The 20858-nt window shown below is 48.2% G+C and overlaps 1 protein-coding gene across 1 annotated transcript; it reads left to right on the plus strand.

Annotated features, from left to right (window-relative positions):
* The first annotated feature begins 2543 nt into the window (after positions 1–2543).
* Positions 2544–16934, plus strand: TIGIT (T cell immunoreceptor with Ig and ITIM domains). The gene is made up of 5 exons (XM_045851580.1): positions 2544–2674; positions 5284–5435; positions 6414–6743; positions 9524–9624; positions 14672–16934. The coding sequence occupies exons 2-5, from the start codon at positions 5372–5374 to the stop codon at positions 14906–14908; spliced, it is 732 nt and encodes a 243-aa protein (XP_045707536.1). The 5' UTR covers positions 2544–2674; positions 5284–5371; the 3' UTR covers positions 14909–16934.
* Positions 16935–20858: the final 3924 nt, after the last annotated feature.

Here is a 20858-nt window from a genome sequence, read left to right on the forward strand (position 1 = left end):
ACCTTGCAGGCAAGAAGGGGCTGGAAAGAAATATTCCAAGTCATGAAAGGCAAGGACCTACATCCAAGATTGCTCTATCCAACAAAGATTTCATTTAGAATGGAAGGGCAGATAAAGTGCCTCCCCAACAAGGTCAAGTTAAAGGAGTTAATCATCACCAAGCCCTTATTATATGAGATGTTAAAGGGAACTATGTAAGCAAAAAAAAAAAAATCAAAACAATGAATATTAAAATGCCAGTAAATTCATAACTATCAATAATTGAATCCAAATAACAAACCAAGCAAGCAAGCATAATAAGAACAAAATCATAAATATGGAGATCATTTGGAGGGTTATCAGTTGGGAGGGGGAAATGGAGAAATAGGGGGAAAAGGTAGAGATTTAAGAGGCATAACTGGTAGGTGTAACATAGACAGGGGGAAGTTAAGAATAGCATAGGAAATGGAGAAGCCAAAGAACTTATAGGTATGATCCATATTCATGAACTAAGGGAGAACTGCTGGAAGGAATGAGGGTACTAGGTGGAGTGGGGCAAAGAGGGAAAATTGGGACAACTGTAATAGCATAATATTTGAAATATATTTAAAAATTTTATGTAGTCAAATTCCTTACAAAATTATACTTACAATTCAAGATTTTGAGTCATAGTTAAAAAGGGTTTCTCTACTTCCAGGTTTTAAAGGAAGTCACCTAGGTTTTCTTTTAGTATTTGTATGGTTCATTCAAAATTATATTTGGATGGCTAATTTATTTGAGTGAAGTTTTTTCATGTGGGCTTTGCACATTTTTCTTCCAATTTATTCTTAAGTATTTTATCTTTTTTCGGTGCCATTGTAAATGAGCTTCTCTTCCAAAATATCTTCTAACTGGTTAATGGTTATATATTGAAAGACTACTTGTTTATTTATATTAATTTTATATCCTGCAAATTTTGCAGAATTTAAATTTTTGTGAGTTCCCCCCCATTGATTCTCTTGGGTTTTCCATCAATATAACTAGAAATAGTTAATATACTTACTTTTAATTCTCTAACTGCTGCTCCGACCTAATAAAGTCAGCTAACATTTCTGAAGTGTCACTAGTTGTGGCGATAGTGAGTATCCCTGTCTTATTCTTGACTACCTTGGGAAAATCTCTAGTGTTTTCCCATCAGAAAAGATGTTGGGGCTGTGTGTGTGTGTAACTATGTCAAGAAAGAACTTATCAATATTTACTTCACTGAGTGTTTTTTATTTAATCAGTCATGGGGATTGAATTTTCTTTTCAGCATTAAAGGAAATAACCATATGATTTTTCTATGTAGATCTAGTATTTAATATTAATAGATCTCCTAGCATTGAATTTCCTGGAATATATTCTACCTCATATTATGTATTTTGCTTAATATGCTATTGGGGTCTGCATGACTATTTTATTTAGAATTTTTCTCCCTCAACACTTGTGAGATTAGGACTGTGCGTGATTGTAACAATTTTTATATCATTTTGAAGTTCGCATCATAAAACTAATTTAGAAGTTTTCCTTTACATCTTGTGTGTGTATAATTTAACCAACATTGAAATTACCTGCCCTTGAAAGGTTCATTGTAGCCGGCCCGTGAAATCCCCTAGGCCTGGCATTCTGTTTGCTGGTGGAGGGAGAGCCCTTGGTGATTGTGCGGCCCCCAGAATGACTGATGTGTTCACAGATACGTTCATCCCAGTCCTGGCTGTCCTGGAGGCTGAGGGCCCCAGGGAGTAGGATGCAGGATGAAAGTTTCCAGGATACAGGACACCTTTCCCAAGGCAGATGGGACTAGGGGTGGACGGACAGGATGGTCCTATGTAGGACGGGGGAGGAGTGTTGAGGGGGTGGTGTTGTGGGTGAGAGGGCTGTGGAGAAATGTGCCAGAGAAGCCTGAGTGGAGGAGAGATCAGCGGCTTCTTCCCAAAGTATTTTCAATGATTGTTCACTCCGGCCTCTTGTGGGGCTCTCTGTCCTCTTTCACGGGTGCGAGGGGAAGGGAGTTCCCTGTAGTCTACTGAGGTCCTTGTCAGCCTTGTCAGGGAGGTCCTCAGAGTCGCCTCGCCGGGGGAGCTGGACTGACTACAGTTGTAGAGTCAGCAATCCCACCCCCAGACTCTATCCACTGGCATTTACCAGGAGCCAGTTTCCACCAACAAACCCCGGGGTCACAGACTTATTAAAACACTTCAGGCGATAGCCATTCCTTTCACACTGGGCCTTTGATTTTCTGAGGCAGCTCTCTCCACAAGGGGCTTGCAAACAACCACCCCTTTGCTCCAATGGCTCCCCTGGGAGAAGGCTTGCTATGACAAGGGGTAGATGGGGGAGGGGACACAGGGCAGGCCCTTCTGTATTCTCTCTTTCCCACTCCCAGAGCCCTCTGCAGACCTGCAGGCAACAGGGCCCTCTGTCCCCTTGGCCAGAAGACCGCCCGCTACCAGGAGGCGCTGGTCTGCGAGACAGAGAGGAAGAGAGAGCCCGTGGCTGAGAGGCTCACCTCTGCTGCTGCCAGCTGTTGCACTTGATGAGAGGCTGGGAAAAGAGAAAGAAAGTTGTGATATCCCTGAAGCTCCCCAACCATGTCGGAGCTGGAGGGAAGACTTTGGAGAGGCTGAGGATCAAAGACACTGCTGAGAGATTGGTCTGCACCCAGAGAAAAATCTAGGTAGTGTTTCCTGTGTACAAATCAAAGGTCTTATATAAAGTGTGACCACGTCAGCTCTGTTCTTTTGGTTCCGTGACCTCTGCCTATGGCCGCAGGTTCCCGTCTGTAGCCTGGGGGGTGGAGGGGGGTGGATGTGTGTGGGCCCACACAGGGCTTGAAGGGCAAGGGGAAGGTTGGTCTGTGAAAAGAACGAGGGGCCTGCATTCTAGGGCAGCACCACTTCCCCTTCACGTGCAAACAGATGTGGCTGCAACAAGACTAACCAGACCTGTTTGGCCACAACTGCAGAAGTGAGGGCAGAAAAAACTATGGGGCTCCTTTTAAGACTTTTGAATTGAGAGGTGAGTCAATGTCTGACTGACCACAGAGGTTCATGCCGTGCCAAGAGGCGGCCAGCTGACCCAAAGGCTCTGGCGGCCTGGGGGCTCTCAGTGCAGGCCTGCTCCTTGGAGTGGCTGGTCAGACCAGCAAGTGTTCCAGATGGAGCCCCACCCAGTAGGAGGCTCCAAACAGGGACTTCTGGAAGCTTCCCTGGGGAGAATCCTCCATTATTCACCTTCCTCCAAGGCCTCTTCAGGGTCCGGCTGGTACAGTGGCTGGGACATTTTATCCTCATATTCTTATGTCAGATGCATGGACAGTATGAGGAGGCCTTGGAGTCCAGAGACCAGGGTTTACTCTGGCAAAACACATTACCTAGACAGAGAGAGACTCTCTTCTGATTTTCTCTTTACTTCCTTAACTAATATTATGATCAATACTGCCATCCATGAATTGGACCCTTCCTGTGTTCCAGACACTGTTCTGAATACTCTCCCAAACTGTAATCCACCAAATCTTCACAATGACCCGTGAAAAGGGGAAGAGGATATTTTCTTTTCTTTTTTTTTTTTTTTTTTTACTGCAGATAAGGAAACTGAGTCCTAAGGTTGAGTAACTTTCTTAAGGTGACCAAACCAGGGGGAATGTGGACCCAGGTATTTGCTGCTCTGGAGCCTGTTAATCGCCAGCTCCAATGTCTCTGGAGAGCAATGGACTTGACCGTGTTCCTCTTTGAACTGATTGCTCAGAAACAAATAGAACAATTCCTTAACTTTTTTTTAACCCAGTCTGAATATCTTTGTATTTTTCGTTATATAAGACAGGCCTTGCCTCTGTGGTTTCCAACTGTCCCTGCTATAGAAACACAGGCTGTACATTCATCCCGGCCCAGCGTCTGCCCTGCTGTGCGCTCTGTTCCTACCAGCTGCTCCTGGCTTTCCCACTCCTGGCTCCCTTGGCTTGGCAACCAGTTTTGGGTCCACCCCACAAGTTCAACCTCACCACCTTTCCTTGGACACACGTTAGGCATTATTGCTCCTTTAGCTAAGGGGGCCATGACTGTTGAAGAGGGTGTTGTATTTTGATGTGAGCCTGGAAGGACAGGCTGACTTGGGAAAGGCAGCGAGAAGCTGGTGAGGTATGTATTTTCTAAGGAGCTGGCGGTGGGCTGTGGGACATGAACGGGCCCTGGTGCAGAGTTGGGAATAGGCAAGACTAGAGAGGGGAAGGGGCTGGTCTGAAGTGAAGCATCAGTGCAGAAGGATGACAGGAGCCTGGAGGGTGTGGGATGCTCAGGGTGCTTGCCAGGAAGGGCGGGGACAGAGCTCCAGGCTTCAGATGCTTCCCCTGGTAGAGCTGTGTAGTTTTGGGGTACACACTGTGGGGCATGCCCAAAGAAGCAGTGGGGAGCCCTGAAGGCAGGTGAATGTGGACCCTCCACCTCCTCTCCTCAGAGTGTGGCTTCACCAGAAAGTCTGCTTTGACTGTGCACTGGCTGAGGGCAGGGCTACAATTATTTATGCTCATATCTCCAGAGCTGGCTGTTGAGTCTGGTGCTTTGCAGGCACCTGGGGACTTTCAAACGAACGAAGGAAGCGAGGGTCAGCCAGTCTGTTCCCTGGGCCAGGCAGCTGGAGGCTCATCCTAACCAGCATTCCTGGTTTTCCTGAGGTTGCCATGAGCAAGAAAACTCATTCTTCTGGTCTCCTCTGATAACACTGGGTCAGAGAGATTAAGCTGGAATTCAACAGTCTCAATCCCTATAAACAAGACAGAAGACAGAGAATTCAAGGAGAGGACCTCATTCAAGCTAAATGGCTATGTTTGTTCAAGACTTGTGTCTGGCCCATGTCTGGCCCCCCATAGTCAATGCCTCTTGCTCACTGGCTCATTAGATTTCGAGTACAGTTCCTAGCCTAAAAGTGAACAGACTTGAGTTTCTCTTATCTTTGCATACTCTCTAGCAGGGTGAAGTCAGGGAGAGACAGTGAACCTGTTGGTAATAGGCTCTATAAATCCTAGGCATGCCACAGATGTCCTGAGCTTATGAAATAAAGGCTGATTTAAAAAAAAAAAGTTCAGTAAGAGAATTTAAAACAGCAGATTGACTAATAGTAATCCGAAGACCAGTATAATGTACCTTTAACCACATCTTTGCTTATTTTTTAATGTGTTTCCTTCACGATCTTTCTTGTGGCTCGCCCTATGCACTGTGTGTACTTGCTGAGAAATTTATCTGCCTTTGGTTTTGCTGAACTCAGTTTTTCCGAGACCCTCTCTCCTCATAGGCTCAGTTTCGCCTCGCCATCTGCAGTGGGCCCGTTTCCGTGGCAGACAAGGCCACATCTGCTTCCTGGAGGCCCTCTGGGCAGAAGCATGCAGTGGGGCCTCCTGCTGATCTGGGCCCAGGGGCTGAGGCAGGCTGCCATCCTGGCTTCAGGTAAGGGCTGCAAATCCAGCCGAGATAGAACCTAAGGTTGAGGGAGAGTGGGGAAGAAGACGGGTGGCTGGGAATGAATGCTGCATCTGTCTGCAGGAAGAGAACCACAGTTTTTGGAGCCCTGTACCCCACTCTCCTCCTTTGAGAAGGAGGCACAGGTCTGTCATGGGTGGTGGATGAAGGACCTGAGGTTGAGTGAACCTGGCTGGCCCACCCAAGAAAGGAGGCAGAGGGAGAGAAAGGAACTAAGAAGGAGGAATAATCAATTTGCTTATAGAATTTTGCTACTGCTCCATCTTCCTTTCTTCTGTCCTTGAGGAAACTTCTAGAAACACATTGTACATTTTCTGTGGATCAAAATGTTTTCTTCACAGATTCTAGAGGTTCTACCATTGTGGATTGCATCCATATTAAATCTGTTTCCTTCTGTATTAAAAGGGACACGGATATTTAAAAACTGCAGCACACATTAGTTTTTATGTTGCTTTCTGAACCATCGAAGGTGTGTAAGGGCCGAAAGGCGGCCTTGCCTCAGAGAAACAGTTTCTGTCCAGTGCTCCTTCTCTTTGGACCCCATGGCTTTCCCGGAGGGCTTTCTGGGTCCCCCAAGTGGCAGTCACCCAAACAGCCAGATTTTATTTCGAAGGAGAATGAGTCCAGCATGGAACTGAGCTGCTGGGCGATACAGTGGAACACAAGAGTGGCTCCTGGGGTCTACATTCTGGGTGGGAGACAAAGTATGCACAGGAGAGCCACGCGGGAGCAGCCGTGGACCTGTATCGCAGTGGTGTACCCTGGGGTGGTGAAGTGCTCCACTGTGTGACAATTACAGTCCCCCTGGGGGAGGGACAGGAGGGACTGCAGAGACTAACATTCCAAAGGCCAATTCTGGACGCAAAGCCCCTTGGAATTTCCACGGGAAGGTCCAAGGCCAGCTGTTGACCCTGATACTCATGCATGCTTTTTTTCCTGCCCTAGGAGCTGCAACAGGCAGAATAATAACCACAGGGAATATTTCTGCAGAGGAAGGAGGCTCTGTCACCTTACAGTGTCACCTTTCCTCCACCACTGCCACAGTGACTCAGGTGGACTGGAAGCAGCAGGACCAAATGCTGGCCATTCACCACACTAAAATGGGATGGCACATCTACCCAGACTTCAGGGAGCGGGTGGCCCCCAGCCCCAGCCTGGACCTCACCCTCAAGTCACTGACCACGAACGACACAGGGGAGTACTCCTGCATCTATCACACCTTCCCTGATGGCATGTACAGAGGGAGACTCTTTCTGGAGGTCCTGCAAAGCTCAGGTACGCCCTCTGGGCAGAGGGGCTGCTGAATCTCATCCTCTAGGATAGAAAAGGTATCCCTGCCAGACATGGTGGAGCAGGGCCTCTCACCCGGGGCTCACGTTCACGTCACCTGGGAGCTTTTACATAACGCTGATGCCAACACCCCCGTCCCCCTCCGACTCCATCACCGTTCCAGGGGGCAGAGCCAGGGTGTGACAGGCTCTACGGGCATCCCTGGTGACTCGAATGTGCAGCCACGGCTGAGACCCACACTTTTGGGTGGAAGAAGGACATTTTGTGTGCGTGTTTACTAGAAAAACCAGTTGATAAGGTCATCTGGAAAATGTTCTCATTTATTAGTTAAATAAATTTATTAAATTTGTTAAATTATTTATTAAATAATTTATTAATTTGCATGGATCATGCAAATTAGAATCAGCCCCCAAATTTATAAAGCATTAGAGCTGATTAAAAACGAAGCTTAAAAACGTTTAAACATTTTTTTTCATTACAGTTGACATGCAATATTATATTAGTTTCAGGTAAACAACATAGTGATTAGAAGTTTACATAACTTATAAAGTGATCACCCTGGTAAGTCTGGTGCCCATCGGTCGGTCATCGTGCAGTGTCGACAACATCACTGACGATGTTCCCTGTGCTGTACCTCACGCCCCTGTGACTGTTTTTCTATCTGGCAATTCCTGTGTCTTAATCCCTTCCTCTCTCTCACCCATTCCCCCAACTCTCTTCCCATCTGGCGACCATCAGTTTGCTCTCTGTTTCTATGAGTTTATTTCTGTCTTGTTTGCTCATTTATTTGTTTTTTAGATTCTACATATACGTGAAATCATATGGTATTTGTCTTTTCTGCCTGACTTATTTCACTCAGCATAATACCCTCCAGGTCCATCCATGATGTTGCAAATGGTGAGGCTTCCTCCTCTTCCCATCTGACCAGCATTTCGCTGTGCACACGCACCACGTCGTCTCCACACACCCGTCTGTCAATGGACATGAGGCGGCTGCCATGTCTCAGACATTGTAAATGTGCTGCAGTGAAACTAAGGGTGCATATAGCTTTTCAAATTAGTGTTTTGGATTTCTTCACATAAATACCTAGAAGTGGAATTGCTGGGTCATACATATGGTAGTTCTATCTTTAATTTACGATAATTTACATTTGTGCATACTTCATAGTTTCCAAAATAACCTCATGTTCATTATCCATCTGGACACGTGAACCAGTTGTCTGGAAGGTGAGAAAGGATTGTTATCACACCTGAGAGACAACGTAGCAGAGTGGTTATGAGCTCAGACCGACACCAGACAGCCCGTGTCCAAACCCAGGTGCTGCTGTTGACCTCAGACAAGACTACTTAGTTCCTCTGTGCTCTGGTTTTCTCATTAGTGAATTGTAAGCCCTTGTGAGGTGCTAACACAGGACTGAACTCCTTACTGCAAGAAAATGCCTAGAGAACAGCACCTGGAACAGGTGTGGTAAACACTAAGTCAGTCTCAGCTGTGCACACAAGTCCTCTCCCACTGGCTTGCTCAGAGCATCCGAGCGGATTTTGACACAGGTGCTCTGGTTCCCCTAAACTGCGCCCTCGGAACTTCAATTTGCTTATTGTGTTGGAGGTTAAATTTTATGAGTTAGCAAAGTCTGTGAAACTGTTACCTTCAAGTTTCTTCTCAAGTGCTCTTTCTCGGCTGGCTCTGACATAGGCCCACAAAGCTCGCAGACCAGAGCCGGCCAGTGTCTTTTCCTGCCTCTGTGCACAGCCCTCTGCAGCTGCCTTCCACCACCTCTTTGCTCCCCGCCTGCCCTCTTTCTTCACCTGTGGCCAGAGCAGGGAACTGAATCCTCTGGGCAGAAGAAACTCGCTCTGGAAATGTGGGCTCCCCCTCCTGGCTCTGTGTGGGGGCTGTGGGCACTGCCCTGTCCTAGGGCAGCATTCCTTAGCCACCTTCCCCGCAATCTCAGCCCATCACTGGAGGGAAGAGGCCCCAGCCTCTGCGACACCCTTCTTGTTGCTCCCTGGACATCGAGTTCTGTCCAAGCTGGGAAGGAGGGGAGATGCGGTGGAGCGCCGGAAACCCTCCCGCCTACAGCACGGCACACGCTTGGCGCTTGGCGGGTGACTGTCCTGTGTCTCTCACACCCGTTGGGCCAAAAATCACTCCTCTCCTCAAAACTCTCTCCTGCCTCTTCCTCCTTCCAGTGACATTTTATGTCACTGGACATTCACTTGTTCACACCTCAATTCATACCACAGACATTTACAAGGCTCCATGTGCGATATGAATGAAAGAGGAGCAGCAAAAGGGCCGTCTGTACTCCGCTGGGTCTCACGGCTGGGTTGGACAAGCGCTAGAGGCTTGAGGTGCAAGGCTATGTGCTTTTTTTCCTTTTTGTACATTAGTATTAATTTTATTTTAATTTCTAAGTTATTTTTCTACTAGCTTGGTTATACATATGAAGTTTAATAAAAATATTCCTTTTCCATTTTTTTTCTGGATGTTATCATTTGTTTCATTTCATGATAGTCACTAAGAGTGGTTTTGTGGAATCGAGGGAGGGAGTGCTAGACCCGGTCTGCGCTGGTGTCCGGCATGTGAGGCAGATGGCCGCTGGGTGTCGGCCGCCCCTGCCGGCCCTGCCGGTGCTCTGCCGTCCGAAGAGCTGGGCCGATGTCCAGTCCTGTGGCTGGAGGAAGGCAGGGCCAGTCCCCACCTCTGGGCCCCCGATGCTGGGGAGTGGTCGGCCCATTTTCTTTGTTCTGTCCTCCCACCAGGGGCTGAGCAAGGCGCTGGCTTCCAGATCCTATTGCTTGGAGTCCTATTGCTGGTGGTCACCTGCACAGCGGTCACGGTGGTGGTCGCGTTGACCAGAAAGGTAATGATTTTGGCTGCACATCCCAGTCATGGCACCCCACCCTGCCACCCTCGCCCTGTCCAGAGAGAGACTTAGAGGCGATCTCCCCATTGCTGTTTGTGCCTTTTCCAGGGTCCTTGTTTTGCCTTTTTGTGAAGTTGTTCATATTCTTCTTCTGTCCCTTACCTTATCTGGGAGCTCCTGGAAGGTTGGACCTGTCACCTGCCTGTCCCTCATGCCAGTCCCCTGGGAGACTGATGGATCTACCCCGACTTCGATGCATCCTGGGACTGTAGTCTGTGCTAGGCGTTTCTGTACATTAACTCATTGAATTTTAACAATCCTTCAGCAGTGCTGGGCTACCCAGAGACTCTGCAGGATGAGAAATAAAAAAGCATGTGAGACCCCTGATTTCCCACCAAGGCCCTGGTAGAGGAGACTCACTCAGGCTCAAGTCCAGCCTCCCTTGGAAGTTCCGCCTCTGGGGGTCAGGTTCCGAGCCGGAGAGGGCGCTTCTGTAAATGCTACTGAAGAGGGCCTTTGACTCTCACACTTTGCTCTCGGTTGCTGACAGATTTTTCTTTTCCTGCACAGTACACCAGGAGAGTCTAGCAAAAGCCACCTAATTCCCAGGTCCTAATAACCACTGCTTCCCCCACATTTCTTTCTCCAATGTCAGAGCCGGAGCCCTGGCACCGCTCAAGTGGCCTCCCGTCTGTGCCCCACCACACTCAGCACCGGGGGTGGGGTCTGGACTTCCACCCCGCCCGCCCAGGGGAGTCTCCTTCCACAGTCCATCGAGGCCATTCCCAGGGGCAGCTGTTTTAGATCAGGTGCAGGAAAGAGAGCCTGATGTCTGGATTCTGGTGACAGTAGGGCGAGTGAGTGCTCAGGTGAAGGGCATTGAAGGAAGCAGCATGGGGCCAAGGGGAGAAAGCTCTGCAAGAAGTGGGCTCAGCTGGAGACTTGGTTGAAGCAAGAATTGTGTGCAGAGTTGGTTGCACCTTGAGGCAGGGAGCCGGCCTTGTAAAACCCCACCTCAGTCAATCACTGCCTGCTGGCTGCTCACCAGGGAGGCCCTCAGTCTGCACTGCCAGGTCTGGGGGATGGGGCTCTGGTCAGGCAGGCGGGGTCTGAGCTGGGCTCTAACAGCGTCCCCGACAGTCCCCGAGAACCAGCAGCCTGCGGTATTTGGGACCGTGGCCTTGGGAGTCAGACAGACCTTGGGTGGACCAGGACTCTGGCTGTGTCACTGGCCTTGCCAACCCTCAGCTTCAGCATCAGTGACTCGGAAATAATTGTGGTGCTGTTCTCGTGGGGTTGTGGGAAACTTAAGTCAAATAATTCAAGTAAGCCACTTGGCATTTTTCCTGGCATGTATTAATAACCATCACTCCTGTAAATATATGGTTTTATAATTATTATAAATTTTATTTACTATGTTACCGCATAACACTCGGTGCTCAATAAATATTTACAGTGCATGGGTCTACTAGACTAAAAGAAGGAATATTCTTTGCCAGCAGCTTTGGCAGACATGCCCCCAGGGCATCCTCCGTGAGGTTCAGGGAGGAGGGTGTGTCCTGCTGCTGGACCAGGGCTGCCCAGTGCGTTGTCCTGTCTCCTCACCGTCCCCCGGGGGCAGTGCTATCCCTGCCAGACCCAGCTGCAATCTCAGCAGCTGCCTCTGATCCTTTTGGACACAGGTGGCACACACAAGGCCCATGGGCCGAATCCGGCCCTCCACCTTGTTTTATCCGGCCAGCACCTTGTTTCTACCTGGCGGCAGCACCGAGCTCTCACTTAACTGTTAAGGAATAGTTACATGTATACAGTCCTAAAGTTATGTTTGGCCCTTCGGAGGCAACCATGAGGCTGATGTGGCCCAGGTGAAAGTGAGTTTGACACCCCTGCTTTAGGACATCAGTGAGTTAATTTCAGACTTTTTTTTTACACTGACTCCAATTACAGAGTCCCCCGTGCAAGATGGAAGGAAGCAGAGCAGCTGAGAGACCCACCTCGGGCACATTTCCGGTTCTCAGGGGATTTTTGGAAGCCAAAGGAGTCCCCAGATTCAGAGGCCAGTGTGGCTGGTCTAAGAACCGGACGAGAATGCACAGCGTGAGGGGCAGGCAGCTCTCTGAGAACAGGTTGCGCGCGCCCTAACGATGGATGGGCTGTCTCGTGGGCGTAGCAGCCTTTTAAGCACAGCACCAGCAAGAGCTTTGATAACCACCCTTTTTCTCACACTAGTTGACGATAAGGTGCAGCCCCTCCTACTGAAAAGGAATGAATGAAACAGTAGGAGGGGAGAGACTGCCTGACTCTTGTGTGTGCTTCTGAGACTATGGCTTCTCCCCAGCCCAGCTCCTCGGGCCTGCAGCTGGTGCCACTCAGATTTTTCTTGTCTGTTTGCTGCGAACGTCCCTGCAGCCCTGTCCACCCTCCCACTCAGCACCCCGCACACATTTGTGTGCCACTGAGCTTGATGCCAGGGGTGCCACCAGAGGTGGTGCTGGTATGCCCTACCCTGGAAGGAGGGGGTGGGGGCAAGGGGCGTGGGGCAGAATGAAATGTGGCTTGTTCGTTGTTGTTTTCCAACGCTGTGTGTGGCTCTTCGTGATTCTGTCCTTCAGGTCTTTGCTGCGGGTGAGTGACTTGCTCTGGGGTGGTTCCCAGGAGAACTGAGAGGGTGTCATCTTTGTACGGGTGTCATTAAGCATTTCGGGTGCTGTTCTGTGGGGGCCTGCTGTGTTTGGCTTCCTCGCCTTAGCGCAGCCCTCACCTGTGCTGCTCTCAAAGGGCTGGCTTCGCGTCCTTGCTTTTCCCCAATAGGTTTCACTGTTGTGGCCTGTTGCCCGCCAGGTGCAGCCTCAGGTGTTTGACCATGAGCCCCTACTTTGATTTGGAAAGTCCAGTTCTTTTAGGTACAGGGCTGTCGAAGAATGTGTGTGTGTGTGCATGTGTGTGTCTGTGTCCTAAGACATCTCAAGCACCAGTTATGGGCCCTGGGGTCACACAGAGGAACACAGCCCAGCCCCCGCCCGCAGGGGGCTGCAGTTGGAGGCAACGGAGGGCAAACAGAAAGTGTCAGGAGGCAGCATTCGGTGTTACACAGCAAACATTCAGGACCATATATACGCTAGCCCAGGGTGGGGAATGTAGCCCTCCTGGAAAGTCAGAAGGGTTTCATTTCTTTTTTAATCCTCACCTGAGGACATGTTTTTTATCGATTTGAGAGGGAGAAAGAAGGAGAGAGGGAGAGAGAGAAACATTGATGTGAGAGACAAACATCAATTGGTTGTCTGACAGGAATTAGAACCCACAACAGTTTGCTGTATGAGTTGCCATTTCAACCAATGGAACCACCCAGCCAGGGCCAGAGAAGGCTTCGTGGACAGTGTGCTGTGGAGCCGAGTCTAGAGGATGGAGCTGACAACTTTTTCAGGGAACCACAGATAACAGACAATGGATGCAACATATACAAACCTGGGGTGTCAGGAAACAGTGCCTGGCTTTCTAGAAGCCACAGGGTGAGAGGTAGCTTGGTTGAGGAGAAAGCATAGCTGGAGTCACATGGACATAAGTAAGAATCGGATTGGTCCTTGGGCAGATGACTGCACTGGTCTGGGCCTAGGAGCTAGCTCAGAACTTCCGTAGGGGTGTTGGCGAGATTACAGGAGAAGATAACCCAGTGCAGGCTCACAGCGGCTTCTCAGGAAACGGTAGCTCTCTGGCATCAGGCCCCACACTGGAAGTTGCGGTGTTGGCTAGGGAAGGGCTGCAGGACATGAAGCTGGGAAGGTGAGTGTGACCAAGTCACAGGCATTTGGGGGGCATCACACACAGCCTCCTGAGTGGTGGACTTCCTTCCCAGCAGAATGCACCTCTTGCAATGGTCCTCCCTCCCTCCCTCCCTCCCTCCCTCCCTCCTCCCTCCCTCCCTCCCTCCCTTCCTTCCTTCCTTCTTTCTTTTCACAACTTAAGTGGTTTTATAGATCCCTTGAAGTCCTCTTGTGGCCACTGTACACAATGAGAGACAGCCAAGGGTTTTGGGCAGGAGCATGGCACAGTCCGGCTCCCATCTTTGAAGGACCACCTGCTGGTGGCCATGTGGAAGTTAGAGAGAGCTACCAGGGGCTATAGAGGCAGGTGAGTACGAAAGTCTGGTGAAAGTAGGGATAGGAAAGGGAGTAGGTTTCAGATTTTCTTAGGAGTAAAACAGGAGGGGATTTTACCTCCACCTGGAGTTTAACATTAGCCCCCAGGCTTTGGCCAGGTAGACGGTGCCGTAAGGAATGTTAGAGGCTGTGGGGCAGGAGCAGTACATGTGGGGTGTTGGGTGCCTCGGAGGCAGGCTGAGCCTGAGCTTGCTGCGGGGTGTCGCCAGGAGACTTTCCCAGTGAACAGGTGGGGGCGCCTGGGTCTGGATCTTAGGGCAGAAGCCAGGGCTGGTTCAGGTAGAGATTTGGGAATCACCAGAGGGAAGAGGGTGGTTATTGATGTTCATTTAGATGCAGTGACTCAGAGAGAGTGTTGAATGTGAGAAAGCAGAGGGCTGAACCCTGGGAAAACCCTTTATTTGAGGAGCTGATGTGCAAGCAGAACAAAGAGCAAGGCCAGCGAAGATGGAGGTGGGGTTCCCAGGAGGAGGAGGAGAGCAGGAGGGAGCAGTGCCGAGGAAGCTGGGAAGGAGACCACTCACAGAGGAAGAGGTCCTCGGGGCTGGGGTGGTGGAGAGGAAGAGAGAAGTCGGGTGCAGGTGCTCCCTGAGGCTTAGTGAACAGGAAGGAATGTGTGTGGGCACACTGCGTGCGGGCACACTGCGTGTGCAGCAAGTGTTCCAGCAGAGTGGTTAGTGCTGCAGCCCAGCGGTGACAAAGGTGAAACATTAAGGGTTGAGAAGTTGGTGTTGGTGAGAACACAGCTTTGCGTGTGTGTGTGTGTGTGTGTGTGTGTGTGTGTGTGTAAGAAAGGAAAAAACAGATCATTGTAATCATGTATCATGTTGAGGAGTAATTTTTGAATACCATCCCTACATACTCACTTTGTACTTTGTTTGTTTTAGAGGAAATTTCTTCGAATTCGTTCTGCGGGAAGCGGCCTCCGGAGAGTGCCACCTGAACAGGAAGGATGGGGTCCCAGCGTCCTGTCATCCCCTGGCAGCTGTGTGCAGGCAGGCGCCGCACCTGCCGGCCTCTGCAGAGAGCCTAGTGGAGAGGACTATGCTGAGCCACACGACTACTTCAACGTCCTGAGTTACAGAAGCCTTGGGGACATCAGCTTCCCAGCGGAGACTGGTTAGCTCCTAGAGACCCAGCCGCTGCTCTATTACAACTGGACGTTTAGGGTCCATGCTCTCCTCACTGCTGTGTGTGTGTGTGTGTGTGTGTGTGTGTGTGTGTGTTCAGCTGAGTGAATGAATGTTGCCTTCTCCTTTGTCTGCATTTCCTCTACCCTTCCCTTCCACTCTATCGTGGCAGACCAGGGTGAGCAGCTTGACTTGATTATGAATGCCATGTTAAAAAATTTTTGACCTGGTTTTGAATCTGGAGGTTTGAGCCCGTACTGTGGCTCTGAGCGGTTCATTCCACCTCCTCATGTCACTGAGCAAGGGGTCAGGTTATGGTGTCATTGTCACACATTCAAGGCATTTCATGATTAAGGGGTGGGACCAGCTTCTGCGGGGAGGTTCCAGGATGACTAAACCGTGGTCATGAGTCTTAACCCTTTAAGAACTTACAGGCAAGGGGGGAGATCACAGGCACTGGGAGGGTGGCCAGGAGACAAGGACAGGAGACACGGGCCTTGGGGAAGACGTGCCCGTCTCCTCTGGAGCGGGGCGGCCAGGATGGGCTCGTCTGTGATGAAGCAGTCTAGGCGGATGCAGGGAACAGTGAGGCTGGTCTGGTGAGGGCAGGACTTTTGTCCAAAGAACTTGTTTTGTCCAAGGAGCTGAAAGTCCCACAAGGAAGACCCTGGTACCAAGGGAACCAATGACACTTCAGATTTTATCTGGGCAGGTGATTGCTCAGAGTGTAGCGATGACTGATGAAGAGGACTCTGGGCTCTTCCCACCATGTGCTGGGAAGCTCTGGCTACGGTGCCCACTCACCGTGGGCGGCATCTTAGCTCTTGGGAAGTGACCCACCTCTGCTCTACCCACCCACCATTAAGGTTTGAAGAAATAATCTGCTTTCCACTAAAAGGAAAACCTGGATTTTTTAAATAAGGACTATTCCTAGGGAAAAAAAAATAAAAGGAAGGTGGTAGAGAGTTTTAAAAAATGTATGCTCCCAAACTATCTTCTCTGAACCCTTCAATTCAGCCCTTAAAACACCTTTGTGCTGGGGCCAGGGTGACATCGGAGCTGTTCATCTCTGTTTAAGTGGCATGAGGCTTTACCCTCCAGCTGCCTCTCTTGAGAAAGGCGGAGGGAGGCTGGCTTACAGGTGAGCGATTTTCTTCTGCGGGCAAGGGAACCGAGAGAGAATGGGAAGCAAGCTGCCTCTTGCCAACTGTTAAAATAAAGCATTGCCCTGCTCCCTGGAAATTAGGCTGGTTGAGCAAGAAGACAATTCAATTCCTACTCCTCCTTGAATTTTTATTTTTATATTTCTCACTTATCAACCAAACAGATCTGTAGTTAGGAGCAATGAGCTGAAATCTGTCCAGAGTGCAAGGTTTTTGGAAGAAAGATATGTGGAAAACGCTGCTATTTGCCACGGCAGTACACAGCATTTTTTCTGGCAAAACTAGTGCAAATTGGTTGGGAGTAGAACACAATTCACAGGCAGGAAATGGACTAAGGTGTAATGATGAAAAAAGAGTGGTGTTTTGATTTGATGGAGATGTGTTTTAGGCCGAGGTAGACTGAGAGTTGGGTGTTATTTGACATTATTGTAACTGGGAAACATTTACAAATACCATTTGAAGTTGATAAAAATACAAAAGGACCCATGGATGCTGTAAGTTGGTCAGGTAACTAAAATGAGATTGAATTCAACAGAAAATACATTGTATAGAGGAATTCAATAAACAAATTTTCCTTGGAGAGCCAGAGGAGACAAAGCGGCAGAAGCTCGGTTCAGGGGGTCATGCACGGTCCGGTCCAGCCACTGCTCTCCACCGGCAGCTACAAACACATGAGATGAGGCTGGTCTGAATGGAGCTGTGCGCTGCTTGAAGGGTAATACACACCAGATTTTGAAGACTTACTATGAATAATAAGAATGTAAAGTATCACATTAGTAACTTAAAATGTTGGTCACATGTCAAAATGAAAATGTTTTGGATATGCTGGGTTAAATAAAATATATTATTAAGATGAATTTCCCCTATTTACTTTTATTCTCCTAATGTGACTGCTGGAAACTCTAAAATTGCATCTGTGGCTCCCATTGCATTTCCACTGGACCACGGAGCTCCAGGCTCTAAACCAGAGCTACGAGGGCGTCCAGGGCAGTGTTTCTCTTTGACTGGTAGTCTCTGTCACTCTCTCATTCAAGTGGGGTTTCATTACACTTTTTCCTTTTATTATGTCTTTCTAGAAATTCATAGGGAAGAATCACAGGGGAGTCTGAGGCAGGGGACCACTAAGTGCAAGCAGGAAGAGACCCTAGGCTGTCTTGGATCCCCTCTTGAATTCCTTCACAGGAGAGGAGAACAAAAGGGGAGGAGGGTTCATGGAGAAATTAGTCTACTGATGCCCGACTCCTTATCACCCCGCATTCGAAGCCTGGGCACATAGAGTCTGATCTATCATCCAAAGAATTATAATGAACAAATGTGAGAAAATCGAGTCAGGGAGCTTGGAGGGAGATGATCTTCCCGAGTGGACAGGACTTTGCATGCAGTTTCATTTCCTGAGTTGCCCTTCTCACCCCACGAGCCCCTGGAGTCCGTGTGTCACCGCACAGCCAGGGTCCCACAGACTCCACCGGTAGTGAGCTGGACGAGCGGGCTGGCTGTGTGCTGCACGGGAAGGGCAGTGTCCTGGTGGCCAACTGCACCAACAAAGAGGAGGGAGTCAGCAGCATGGCTGTGCTGTCAGCTGTGCGGTGCGAGTTTTGTTCAGTCTTCTGGTTCTTTCCAGTCCTGCTTCAACACTGTAACTAGTGAAGTAATCCTGCACCTCCACCCCACATCATACCTGTCAGGAGGCCCAGGGGAGCCTTATGTGTGTGAGAGCCTGATCTTGTAGAGGATGAGACTATGTACTTTGATGTTTCAGTGGGTGAATTTGCATAGGATGCAGTCTAGGCCAGGACAGTCCCACAGAACTTTCTGTGATGAAGATGCAACATGGCAGCCATGAGCCATACATAGCTATTGCAGACTTGAAAGGAGGCTACTGTGATTAAGAAACTGCATTTTAAATTTTATTTAAATTAATTCAAATGCAAGTGGTAACATGTGACTGGTAGCTAGTATATTAGGCATTGCAGTCCTAGTAATTGCCTTGCATAGGAGAAAACATGGAGAAGTGTATTTATAGGCCATTGGCTCGCTCTACACGTTATCCATTTGAAAGAACTGTGACCAGGAGGAAACGTAGAGATTCTCTCCCAGTGTCCTGTAGCCTTGCTTTGATTAAGACAAAACATGAGGTCAAAAGCAGGATGTGAATTTATCTCAGACTCTTTCTAAAAGTTATCTGAGGTAGCTAAGTGGTCCAGTTATTGAACACAGGATCGGGGCAGTGAAGAAGTTTGCAACTCATAGGTGTTATGCAGGAATAGACTTGCAGCGTAACTGTCGTTCTGACGTCATGCAGGTGGTGAGGAATACCTTCTCTGCGGCGGGAAGTCTGACTGGTTTCATAGAGGTCAATAGAGAAGTGGCTCCAGCGTGTGGTGGCCCGGCGTCAAGGTCCTCGGTCCGAGTGTTGAGCACTGCCATGCCGCTTCATGGCATTGGAATGAGCTCCTTAACTTGCCCACCCTCATTGCAAACGTTTCATTTACACGATGGCAGTAATAACATCTATTCTGTAGGGTTCATGGGAAGACACAGTAAGGTAATGTGGTTGACTCTTTGTAAGCTGTAAAATGCCGAGTTCACGTTCCTGTTGTGTTTCGTGCCACAAACACGCGCGCCCGGCACCGCTAACGGTGCCGCAGAGGGCCCCGAGGGGACAGCGAATCTTGTTGGGATCAACTAAGGTATCTGGAATTATCAAACCCTTAATCACTAGGACTTAAGGATTGCTAAGAATTGTAGATATGTCTTTGGGGTTTGCAAGTTATCTGTAAGCATTTTAAAATTTTGTGTTGTGAGACGATAATCTTTGAAAAAGTCGAACGTGTCTTGGGTTTCGATGACCTTCCTATGACAGAATGCTGTCAATATCTTCAGTCTTCGTATTTGTGTTTATAATTAAGTTGATTCAAGGTATGGAGGCTCCATTCATAAACAATTCATATGCTCCGAGGGGGCGGAGCGGCGGAGTCCGGGGACTGGGGGTGGCGGGAGGGGCGCCCTCGCTGCGCGAGGCCTGCTGTGCGCAGATGCTGCCCCGGGGGCGCAGTTGCCCACGCAGCAGCTCTTACAATTCTGGAGGAGCTATAAGGTTTACCAGGTCGTATGAGCATATTTAAGAAAGATTATAAAACATAATTTTTAAGATTCTAATATTTTCATACAGATTATATTCTAATACAATATTTGAAAAATTTAATGAAATAGTATTTTTACAAAGTTTATAAAGATTATATTTTATAATCTTTCTTAAATATGCTCAAACATACAACCTGGTAAACCTTATAGCTCTTACAGAATTGTAAAACTAAGATCAAAATAAAAAGAAATGTTAAATAAATTTAAAATACAAGTAAAACATAATAAAACTATGAAATTAATAGGTTAAAATAACACGAAGGGGAGGGGTGAAAGAACGTGCATGAATGACCCATGGACATGGACAAGGGGGAGGGGCTGACTGGGGGTGGGGTCCGAATGTGCAGAGGAGGGCAAAGGGGGAAAAACTGGGACAAGTGTCCTAGAATAACAATAAAATGAGATAAAAAGCAAAGATTATAATGAAGTAATTATACTCTATATTAATTACTAATATATTTCTAAACAATAAAAACAATCACAGGTTCCTCCTATGTGCAGGTTTTGCAGTCTGTGAGAAGTATTGCTTTTCTTTTGTAGGGGTATATACATTACTCAAGTTTGAGAAACACTGGTGTGATATACATATCGCTTTGGTTTCCGAAACCTTGACTTCAAGCAATAGCTTATTGTTTTATAATGGGAAAAACATTTCTGAACCTCTCTTTCTATAAACTGGTGTAATAGTGACGACTTCACAATGTTTCACAGGGTATTTGTGAGGGTGGATAAAGCAAATGACAGAGAAACTTAGAAACTATTAAGTACCATATGAATAACCTATGTGCCCTTTCCAATTGCTAGAGCCTTTATGTAAACCACACCGCAACATTTCAACAGGCAGAAAGAAGCCTCAAGAGTTTGGGGATTGTGCAGAGAGACCACAGACTCTGGGTGAAGCTGGCTGGCATCATCAAGATGCTGCTGAGGTTCACAGAAACCCAATAGGGACAAATTATGCTTCATGAAAATGTTTTTCTTTATTTTCTATTTCATTGAATATCAGGTGAACTTAAGGGTTCAGTGGTTGAGCTCAGAGAAGTCAATGTTTAGATTCACAGAGGTCACCTTTCAGTCCAGAATTCTCATGAACGCTCCCCAACCCAAGGCCTGCATGTCCTCGGCAGCCCCCAAATGAGACTGCTTTTCTTGGATCCTTCCCTGACTTACTCTGCTCATGCATCTTCGCCAGTTGATAAACTCCCAAGATACTGAGAGTTTGAATGGTATAACGTAGCTTTTGATTTTATGTGGATCATTTAGTTTTTAGGTTTTAAGGTTTACCAGGGCTGAAAGAATGTACTCTCTTTCCTTCACACACTGCAGTGTGAGTGGAACGTAAATGCTTTTACTGAAGGCTCAGCGAATCTAATTCAGTTGGGTTGGCTTCTCCGTTGCACCACCAATTTCTGCAAGAATGAGGACGTCAGAGAGCCCTGTGGGTAGAGTGGCATATGAGAAAGGGTCTTTGTAGCAAATGATAGTCTCTTAGGGGTCTCCAAAGTCATCAAATGGGGACATATTTCGAGCCATGAACCTTCCTTAGATAAAAGGATACAGGATAGATGGACATAGTGTTACACAGGATTGGTTATTTCCACAAGAGGCAGATAGATACTGATTTGAATGTGAGGAAG

The sequence above is a fragment of the Phyllostomus hastatus genome, unplaced genomic scaffold (genome assembly GCF_019186645.2).
Source record: "Phyllostomus hastatus isolate PE091 unplaced genomic scaffold, TTU_PhHast_1.1 phas_contig_86, whole genome shotgun sequence".
Lineage (NCBI taxonomy): Eukaryota > Metazoa > Chordata > Mammalia > Chiroptera > Phyllostomidae > Phyllostomus > Phyllostomus hastatus.

Excerpts from the sequence above, each read along its gene's own strand:
- TIGIT (XM_045851580.1), top strand. The coding sequence starts at position 5,372 with ATGCAGTGGGGCCTCCTGCTGATCTGGGCCCAGGGGCTGAGGCAGGCT. Across the intron at positions 5,436-6,413 it reads GGCTGCCATCCTGGCTTCAG|GAGCTGCAACAGGCAGAATA; the intron begins GTAAGGGCTGCA and ends TTCCTGCCCTAG. Across the intron at positions 6,744-9,523 it reads GGAGGTCCTGCAAAGCTCAG|GGGCTGAGCAAGGCGCTGGC; the intron begins GTACGCCCTCTG and ends TCCTCCCACCAG.